Source organism: Tachyglossus aculeatus, chromosome 10 (genome assembly GCF_015852505.1).
Source record: "Tachyglossus aculeatus isolate mTacAcu1 chromosome 10, mTacAcu1.pri, whole genome shotgun sequence".
Lineage (NCBI taxonomy): Eukaryota > Metazoa > Chordata > Mammalia > Monotremata > Tachyglossidae > Tachyglossus > Tachyglossus aculeatus.
In genome coordinates this window covers 58880651-58891149 of record NC_052075.1, presented here as the reverse complement: position 1 = coordinate 58891149, position 10499 = coordinate 58880651, and the positions used below count along the sequence as shown (strand labels likewise).

Genomic DNA, 10499 nt, shown 5'->3' with positions numbered 1-10499 from the left:
AGGGATTTGAAGGGAGGAAGAGAGCCCACACTCCCTGCCTCCCTGCAGTCGTATTTATTGAGCACTTAATGTATACAGAGCACTGTACTAAGCGCTTGGAAGAGTAATAATAATAATAATAATTATGGTACTTGTTAAGCGCTTACTATGTGCCAAGCACTATTCTGTTCATTGTACTAAGTGCTGTGGTAGATACAAGTTAGGTTGAACACAGCTCCTGTCCCACATAGAGATCCCAGTCTTAATCCCCATTTTACAGATAAGGTAACTGAGGCCCAGAGAAGTGAAGTGACTTGTCCAAGGTCACACAGCAGAAATGGGGTGGAGTCAGGATTAGAACCCAGGTCTTTCTGACTCCCAGGCTCATATTCTACCCACTAAACCTCGCTGCTTCTCTACAATATAACAATACCAGCTAGCCTGGGGTTGGGGGTCGGGGGTGGTGGGGACCGGGATTGGGAAAGGGAAAGGGGGAAGTCCAAGCTCCAGAGATTCCTCCCCCGTCTCTGCTTCCCCACCCTGCAGGGCATTTTCCCGTTCCATCCTAACTTCCCAGTCCCTTTCCTCCAACCCCTTTCCGCAACCAGTGCCCCCGACAGCAACAACACCCTGCACTCCGGTGCCACTACAAGCGTTCATTCAGTCATTCAACTCAATTGTATTTATTTAGTGCTTACTGTGTGCACAGCACTGTACTAAGCGCTTGGAAGAGTACAATGCAACCACAGACACATTCCCTGTCCACAAGGAGCTTACAGTCTAGAGGGGGAGACAGACATTAATAGAAATAAATAAATTACATAAATAAATGAATGTTGGTGGGAAGAGTAGGTGAGGGGGCTGTGGGAGCCAAGAAAGTGTCAAGCAGCAGAGGAGCAGCATGGCTCAGTGGAAAGAGCCCGGGCTTTGGAGTCAGAGGTCATGGGTTCGAATCCCGACTCTGCCAATTGTCAGCTGTGTGGCTTTAGGCAAGTCACTTCACTTCTCTGGGCCTCAGTTACCCCATCTGTAAAATGGGGATTATGACTGTGAGTCCCCTGTGGGACAACCTAATCACCTTGTAACCTCCCCAGCACTTAGAATAGTGCTTTGCACATAGTAAGCGCTTAATAAATGTTATTAAAAAAAAGCACCCATCAATCTGCCCCTCGTTTCCATCCCCTCAGAGGAGTGCAGCACAGACACGTAACCAGCTACACGCTCCACAACTCAATGGCCCAAGGAGTCGACTGGTCATGGCTCTCGACCTGGCCTTTCCTGACCCCCGAACTTCAGGCTGAGTTCACGGGGCCCCTGTTCCTGTACCTGTGTCCACCGCCAGATTTCACCTTGTCGCGGACCCCTGGTCCACGCCCTCCCTCTGGCCTGGAACGCCCTCCCTTCTCAAATCCTACTCTCGTTCATTCATTCAATCATATGTATTGAGCGCTTACTTTGTGCAGAGCACTATACTAAGCACTTGGGAAGTACAAGTCGGCAACATATAGAGACGGTCCCTACCCAACAACGGGCTCACAGTCTAGAAGGGGGTGACAGACAACAGAACAAAACATGTGGACAGGTGTCATCAGAATAAATAGAAATAAAGCTAGGTGCACATCATTAACAATATAAATAGAATAGTAAATATGTACAAGTAAAATACATAGAGTAATAAATCTGTACAAACATATATACAGGTGTTGTGGGGAGGGGAAGGAGGTAGGGCGGGGGGGATGGGGAGGAGGAGAGGAAAAAGGGGGCTTAATCTGGGAAGGCCTCTCCTTACTCTCCCTCCAAAGCCTTATTGAAGGCACATTTCCTCCAAGAGGCCTTCCCAGACTAGGCCCCACTTTTCCTCATCTCCCCCTCCCTTCTGCGTCACCCTGACTTTCTTCCTTTGCTCTTCACCCCCGCCCCCAGCCCCACGGCACTTATGTATACATCTGTCATTTTATTTATTTGTATTCATGTCTGTCAATGAGCTTGTTGTGGGCAGGTAATGGCATTGTTTATTGTTATATTGTACTTTCCCAAGCGCTTAGTACAATGCTCTGCACACAGTAAGCTCTCCATAAATATGATCCAATGAATGAATGGATGGCCCTTGACCCTGTCGGCATCTCCGACAGTGAGAAGCCTGGTCACCATCCTGTCCCTCCCGTCCGTCTGGGAGGAGCCGGAACTGGTGGCCACCAAGGGCGAAGTCATCCTCCTGGCCACCTGTTCATTTTACGACTTCATCCTCCATGTCTCACAGCACCAGGCTCAGCAAACTCCAGAGCTCTACAACACCCCTCTTTGGGCCGAGGAAGGACCCAGGCACCTGACCACCCAGCACCCTCTCCTCCTGGGCCACTGTAGAGCCGGAGGGCCCAGAGCAGCAGGAGATGAGGGAAGGGGGCAGGAGGAGTCACAAGGACCTGGGTTCTAATTCTGACTTCGCCACTTTTCTGCTTTCTGGCCACTTCACTTCTCATTTACCTCATCTGTAAAATGAGGATTACAACTGTGAGCCCCATGTGGAACAGGGAATGTGTCCAACCTGATTAGCTTGTACATACCCCAGCGCTTAGAACAGTGCCTGGCACAAAGTAAGCGCTTAATAGATGCCAAAAACAGGGAGCAGGGGGGACACGGTGGGGGGCAGAGGAACACTGGGGGCAGAAGGTCCCAGGGGGCAGAAGGACACAGAAGGCTAAGGGACACGGGAGGTAGAATGACACAGAAGGCAGAGGATCCCGGGGGGAAAGAAGGACAGGGGTGCAGAGGATCCCAGGGGAAAGAAGGACAGGGGTGCAGAGGATCCCAGGGGATAGGACATGGAGGGCAGGGAGTAAGGGGGGCAAAGGATCCAGGAGGACAGACGGTTATGGGGGGCAGAGTAACCCTGGGGTGTAGAGGATTCCGGGGGGGGGGGGCAGAAGGAAACAGTAGGCAGAGGATCCCAGGGGGCAAAGAATCCTGGGGGACAGAAGGACACGGGGGCAGAGGATCCCGGGGGATGCAGAGGGACAAGAGGGGGCAGAAGATCCTGGGGGAAGAGGGACACGGGGGGGCAGAGGATCCGAAGGGGCAGAGGGGCACGGGGGGGGCAGAGGATCCCGGAGGGCAGAAGAACACGGGGGGCAGAGGATCCCGAGGAACAGAGGGACACGGAGGGCAGAGGATACGGGGTGGGCAGAGGTACATGGGGGGCAGAGGATCCCGGAGGGCAGAGGGACACGGAGGGCAGAGGGACATGGGCGGCACAGGATGCCTTGGGGCAGAGGATCCCGGAGGGCAGAAGGACACGGGGGGCAGAGGATCCCGGGGGGCAGAGGGACACGGAGGGCACAGGATGCCGGAGGGCAGAGGATTCCGGGGGGGGGGGGCAGAGGGACATGGCGGGGCAGAAAGAAACAGTAGGCAGAGGATCCCGGGGGGCAAAGGATCCTGGGGGACAGAAGGACACGGTGGCAGAGGATCCCGGGGGATGCAGAGGAACACGGGGGGCAGAGGATACGGGGGGGGCAGAGGGACACGGCGGCCAGAGGATCCCGGGGAGCAGAGGATCCGGGGGCAGAGGGACAAAGGGGGCAGAGGATACGTAGGGGGCCGAGGGACACGGGGGGCAAAGGATCCCGGGGGGGCAGAGGGACACGGGGGGCAGAGGATACGTGGGGGGCAGAGGATCCCGGGGGGGCGGGGAGAGGGACACGGGGAGCAGGTCACGGAGAGGGGTTTTCGGGGGGTCGCCCAAACAGCCGCTGTCCCCCGTGCGGGTGCCCGCTCCCCCTCGCCCCTTCCCTCCCCTCCCCTCCCCTCCCCTCCGCTCCGCTCCCCTCCCTCCGCCCCGCCCTCCGTCCCGCCCATCACATGACCGGGGCCGGGCCCGGGCCGAGAGCCTTAGATCGGGACAGCCGCGGCCGGAGGCGAGCCGTCCGGGCGGGGGAGCGCAGGTCAGGCCGGACGGGGGGACGGACGGACGGACGGGGGTCTTCCCCTCAAACGGCTGCCCCGCCCATCTGCGCCCACCCTTTAAGAAAGTTTCCTCTAACTTTTGGTTTTCGGGGGGGGGGGGGTGGGGGGGCGGGGGCCGGGCCGGTCCTGTCGGTCCGGGCCGGACCCGAGCGGCCCGAGGCCCGGGGGAGCGGTGGGCGTTGGGAGACGTGGCTGGCCGCTCTCTTCCAGGTGGGAGTGGCCGGCCCTGGAGGCCCTTTTCCGGGGTCCGCGGGAGGGGGGAGGGGGTGGGGGTGGGGAGGAGGCGGTCAGGAGCCCCCCCAGCCCAGCCCCGGGGTCCCCCCCCAACCTCCTCTGTCCCTCCTCTTCGTCCAGTCCAGCAGCGATGGCGGTGGAAGGAGGAGCGAAATGTGTCAAGTACCTGCTCTACATCTTCGTGCTGGCCTTCTGGGTGAGCGGCCGGGGGTCCCCCGGGGGGGCGGAGGGCCCAATCAATCAATCAATCAATCGTATTTATTGAGCGCTTACTGTGTGCAGAGCAGTGGACTAAGCGCTTGGGAAGTCCAAGGTGGCAACGTATAGAGACAGTCCCTACCCAACAGTGGGCTCACAGTCTAAAAGGGGGGAGACGGAGAACAAAACCAAACATACTAACAAAATAAAATAAATAGAATAGATATCATCATCATCATCATCCGTATTTATTGAGCGCTTACTGTGTGCAGAGCACTGGACTAAGCGCTGGGGAAGTACAAGTTGGCAACGTATAGAGACAGTCCCTACCCAACAGTGGGCTCACAGTCTAAAAGGGGGAGACGGAGAACAAAACCGAACATACTAACAAAATAAAATAAATAGAATAGATATCACCATCATCCGTATTTATTGAGCGCTTACTGTGTGCAGAGCACTGGACTAAGCGCTTGGGAAGTCCAAGCTGGCAACGTATAGAGACAGTCCCTACCCAACAGTGGGCTCACAGTCTAAAAGGGGGAGATGGAGAACAAAACCAAACGTACTAACAAAATAAAGTAAATAGAATAGATATGTACAGGTAAAATAAATAGAGTTATAAATATGTACAAACATATATACGGGTGCTGTGGGGAAGGGAAGGAGGTAAGATGGGGGGATGGAGAGGGGGACGAGGGGGAGAGGAAGGAAGGGGCTCAGTCTGGGAAGGCCTCCTGGAGGAGGTGAGCTCTCAGTAGGGCCTTGAAGGGAGGAAGAGAGCTAGAGGGCCCAGGGGGGCGCGGGGGTGGGCAGAGCCCCTCCTCCTCCTCCGCCCTGACCACCGCCCTGCCCCCCTCCGGCCCGCCACCGTCCAGTGACCAAACCGTCTCAGGAAGCTGTCGGTGGAGCAAACACCCAACCGCCGCGATGCTATCACTGGGCCCCCCAGCCCTTGCTCCTGCCCCCGTCCTCTGCCTCTCCTCAGCCCTCATCCCCTCTTCTAGCCCCTGCCCATCCACAGCCCCCGCCCCCTCCTCAGTCCCGGCCCAGTCTCCCCCCCCCCCCCCTCAGCCCCCCCGTCCCCTCCTTGCCCCAACCATCTCCTCATCCTGAGGGGAAGCAGCATGGCTCAGTGGAAAGAGCACGGGCTTTGGAGTCAGAGCTCGTGGGTTCAAATCCTGGCTCTGCCACTTGTCAGCTGGGTGACCTTGGGCAAGTCACTTAACTTCTCTGGGCCTCACTTCCCTCATCTCTAAAATGGGGATGAAGACTGTGCGCCCCACGTAGGACAATCTGATTACCTTGTAGCTACCCCAGTGCTTAGAACACTTTTTGGCACATAGTAAGTGGTTAACAAATACCAACATTATTATTATTATCCTTGGCCTCCATCTCCTCCTTTAACATCCATACCCTCCTCTGCCTTTGCCCCTTCCTCTACTCCTGCCCCATCCTCGGCCCCCATCCATCCCCTCCTCTACCCCTCTGTTCCTCTGTCCTTGTCCCTTCCTGTACCCATGCCCCCTCCTCCTCAACCTCTGTCCCCTGTCCACTTCTCTACCCCCATTTTATACCCCTGCCTCTGCCCCCATCCTCTCCCCAGCCCCCATCCTCTCCTCAGCCCCCATCCTCTCCTCAGCCTCCATCCTCTCCTCAGCCTCCATCCTCTCATTATTCCCTGTCCTCTCCTCAGTCTCCGGCCTCTCCTCTGTCTTCTTCTTGGGCTTATTCCTCTCATCAGCCTCTGTCTTGTCTTTGGCCTCTGTCCTGTCCTTGGGTCCCACCCGCTCATCAGCCTCCATCCTATTCTTGCACCCTGTCATCTCCTTAACCTCTGTCCTCCTCTCAGCCCCTGCTCTCTCCTCTGCACCTGCCTCTGTCCCTGCCCCCTTCTGTGACCCCACTCCACCCAGGGTCCCCTCCTGGGCCCACCCTAACCCCACTGCCTGGACCAAACCTCTGACCCTTGCCTGTCCCCTCCCAGAGCGACTACTTTCCAACCTACAAACACTTAGGCCAGTCAGTACTATTTATTGAGCACCTACTGTGTGCAGTGCACTGTACTGTGTGCTTGGAGGGGATGTAGAGTTAATAGACACGATCCCTGCGCTTGACAAGATACAGCACACCCAGGGAGACCGACACTAGGGTGTAATTCAGGAAGCAGGAAAAAGGGAGTTGGACATGAGATAGTGACCTCACTGTCCTTCCCTCTCATTGCCCTCCGGCTCCGGAATGGGCTGGGGCTAGGGAGGGGCCGTGGGGAGGGGTCCTTCCTTCCCCTTCCGGGGGTCCTGGACAGGGGCTGCCCCTGACAGCCGGCCATCATCCTCAGGTGTGTGCAGTGGCACTCATTGCCGTGGGCGTCATGGCCCAGCTATCCGTGAACCGGGCGGTGGCCCTGGGGGAGACCACGGGGTCGGTGGCTCCCTTAGTGATCATCGCCGTGGGGGCCGGCCTCTTCCTCATCGCCTTCGTGGGCTGCTGTGGCACCTGCCGGGAAAGCTACTGCCTCATGGCCACGGTGAGGGGGCTGGGGCAGGCCAGGGAGGGTGTGGGGCGTGGGGACCACGGAGGGGGAGGGCCTTGAGCGAGGTCCGGCGGAGGCGAGGGTGACCATGAGGGGAGGGGGCGCGAGGGGCATGGAGGGACCATCTGGGGGGGCCCACAGAGGGGATCATCTAGACGGAGGGGCCGGGAGGGGCCCTTCACCCTCAGACCTGTGCTCCCCCCCGACGCCTCCCCGCCTGACGCTGTATCCCTTCTACCTCATGTGACTTCCTGTTTCTCCCTGTCCAGTTTGCCGCCTTCCTAACCCTAATCGTCCTGGTGGAAGTGGCTGCCGCCATCGCAGGATATGTGTTTAGGGACAAGGTGCTGGGAGCTGGGGGCTGGGCTGGGGGCTGGGGGGACCGAGGGAGGGGGCAGCTGGTAGGTCGAGAAAGCCTGTTGCAACCACGGGTGTCCTCCCTGTGCCCCAGCTGAAGTCCGAGTTCGAGAAGCGCTTCCGGGCTCAGATGGCGGATTACCAGAAGTCAAATGCCACCCGGGAACTGGTGGACGACATGCAGAGAGAGGTGAGCGGGTCCTGGGACTGGGGGGCTGTTGGGGACATTGAGGGCCGGTGGGGTCCGTGGAGAGCCCACAACAAGAGCTTGGCTGATCAGAGAGCCGTGGTTGAAGCCTGCGGAGATGCAGTGGGAGGGGAAGGAGGAGGGAGCCCCCATCCCTAGCAACGAGGTGTGGGGTGCAGGGGATGGCTGGAATCAAAGGGCCTCACTTCTGGGGACCCTGTCAGCATGACCCTGGACAACTGGAACTACCCAGGCCGCTGGGACTACTTTGGGCTTCCGGGACCACCCCTCAGCCCCTGTCCTACAGCTTCTGCCCCTGCTCCCTTCTATTTCTGTCCAGGGACCCCTCCTCCCTCCCCACGGCCCCTTCCCCCTCCCCAGCTCGGTTGCGACTCCTGCTTCCCGGGGCTCTGTCAGGCCGGGCCATGCCGAGCTAGGTTTGGGGGGCGCTGGGCCTCGGGGGGTCCCTGATGCCCTGCCCCCTATTGTCCCCAGTTCAACTGCTGTGGGGCCCACAACTACACGGACTGGACGTCCATGCCCGACTTCCACTCAAACGTCCCCGACTCCTGCTGCCGCAATGTCACCCAGGGCTGCGGCACTGGCTTCAAGTTGAAGAACATCTACACAAAGGTGGGCTAGGAGGGGGCGGTTGCTGGGGAGGCGCCGTGCAGGGTCGGAGGGGAGCAGGGAAGGGGAACCAGGCCCCGGGGTTGCTGGGTTTTGGGTGCAGGGAGATGGGAGAGGGGAGGGGTGGCTCCCTGAGCCTGCCCTCCCTTTCCCCCCACCCGCCCAGGGCTGCGTGGAGACATTTGGGGGCTGGTTGAGACACAACGTGTTGCTGTTCGCCGGGGTGGGGCTGGGTATTGCCTTCGTGGAGGTAAGCAGGGACACAGGTGGTGGGGAGGGGGGAAAGGGGCGTGGAGGGGAGGGGCGGGGATGGCAGAGAGTGAGGGACGTGGGTGGGGGTGGTGGGGAGGGGAGTACCCCTTGAAAAAGTTTCCCCTCCAGCTCCTCCCCCTAACCCAGGCGGGAGATTGTAGGTTTGTGGTGGGGTTGGCCCTGGCTCCAGCCCCGCCACCCTGCTCTTCCTTCTGGGCCTTCTCTCATGCCCATCTGATGCCTGCAGGTGCTGGGCATCGCCTTCTCCTGCTGCCTCATGAAGAGCATCCGCAGTGGCTACGAGGTGATGTAGGCCCAGGTTGTTCCCCCTCACCGGCTCTGGCCCCAGCTCTTCTGGCCTCGCAGGTTTCAGTAAAGACAGAATATTTTTTGAGACGGAATCACAGATGTGAGAGACTTTTGTTTATTCAAGTACCTGTCCCCTGCTTCTTACTCCCCCTGCCCAATTTCTCCATTCCCTCTGCCCCATTGCCCACTACTTGCATTTCTGTGTCCCCAGCAACGGAGTTCCCATTTCCTGTTCTTTCTGCCACATTTTCCTCCGCTTGTAGTAATTATAATTACGATATTTGTTAAGTGCTTACTATGTGCCAAGCACTGTTCTAAGGACTGGGGTAGATACAAGGTAAGTAGGTTGTCCCACGTGGGGCTCACAGTCTGCTGTGTGAGTTTGGGCAAGTCACTTCACTTCTCTGTGTGCCTGAATTACCTCATCTGTAAAATGGGGATTGAGACTGTGACCCTCACATGGGACAGGGACTGTGTCCAACTCAACTTGCTTGTATCCATCCCAGCGCTGAGTACAGTGCCTGGCAGAGAGTAAGCACTTAACAAATACCACAGTTATTATGATTGTTATTCCCCCTGCCCCACTTCCCACCATTTGCATCTAGGTGCCCCCAGAAACTGAGTCCCCCTTTCCTGTCACTTCTGTCCCTTTTCCCATTCCCCTTGCCCCATTTTCCACCACTTGCATCTGTTTGCCCCCATCAACTGAGCCTCCATTGCCCACTTCTTGTCCTCCCGTCTCCTTGGCTCACATTTCTTTCATTCATTCATTCAATAAGATGGAATGAATGAATTTCTTGTCTCCCTCGTGTGTGGCTTCCGAAGTTAGGGAAGGATGGGACTCTCACAAGCCCAGGGGACTGTAACTCCTGTTCTCTGGGCAAATATGGTGGAGACAGGCAGGGGCGAAGGAAGAGTGGAGAAAATCCGGAGACATCCCCCACCCTGCCTCACAAACACATGTACATGTGCCTTTCCTGTGCCTGAGAAGCAGCATGGCTCAGTGGAAAGAGCACGGGCTCTGGAGTCAGAGGTCATGGGTTCAAATCCGGGCTCCACCAACTGTCAGCTGTGTGATTTTGGGCAAGTCACTTCTCTGTGCCTCAGTTACCTCATCTGTAAAATGGGGATTAAAACTGGGAGCCCCCCGTGGGACAACCTGATCACCTTGTAACCTCCCCAGCGCTTAGAACAGTGCTTTGCACATAGTAGGCGCTTAACAAATACCATCATTATTATTATTATTTCCCCTTGCCTCCTCCCTGTCTGTCTTTTCCCAGCTCCTTGAGCCAGTTCAACGCCTGCCCATATATTCAGGAAAGTAGGGGAACATTGGTTACCTCTGGGAGCCAAGCTGGAGTTTGGGAGTTATGGGGCCAATGGTTCAGAAGGGGAGCTTGGCTTGGGAAGAGCAGCCTGTGGCTGCTGTGAACTGAATAGCAGTTGTAAAATGGACTTGGGGGGAATTTGAGTGTCGCATGGTGGGCAAATGAGTTGCAGCCATAGAGGGGAATAGGGAAGTGCACCAAACACCAACTTTTAATGGCCTAGTATTACGTTGCAGTCAGTGTGCAGGATAGGAGTGTGAGCACCACTTGGTGATCCACGTTGAGTTGCAGCCACTGCGGGACATAGGGAGGCATGTGAGCGCCACTTGACCAAGAGAAGCAGGATGGCCTAGAGCATGAGTCTGGGAGTTGGAAGACCCTGAGTTCTAATCCTGACTCTGCCCCTTGTCTGCTTTGAGATCTTGGGTAAGTCCCTTCTCTGTGCCTTAGTTCCCTCACCTCTAAAATGGGGGTTAAGACTGTGAGCCCCATGTGGGACATGGACTGTGCCCAGCTTGCTTTGTTTGTGTCC

At 57.4% G+C, this 10499-nt stretch overlaps 1 protein-coding gene across 1 annotated transcript; it reads left to right on the top strand.

Annotated features, from left to right (window-relative positions):
• Positions 1 to 3845: 3845 nt before the first annotated feature.
• Positions 3846 to 8731, top strand: CD63 (CD63 molecule). Its single transcript, XM_038752603.1, has 8 exons — positions 3846 to 3920; positions 4297 to 4372; positions 6710 to 6898; positions 7174 to 7248; positions 7356 to 7451; positions 7944 to 8081; positions 8245 to 8328; positions 8578 to 8731. The coding sequence occupies exons 2-8, from the start codon at positions 4307 to 4309 to the stop codon at positions 8641 to 8643; spliced, it is 714 nt and encodes a 237-aa protein (XP_038608531.1). The 5' UTR covers positions 3846 to 3920; positions 4297 to 4306; the 3' UTR covers positions 8644 to 8731.
• Positions 8732 to 10499: the final 1768 nt, after the last annotated feature.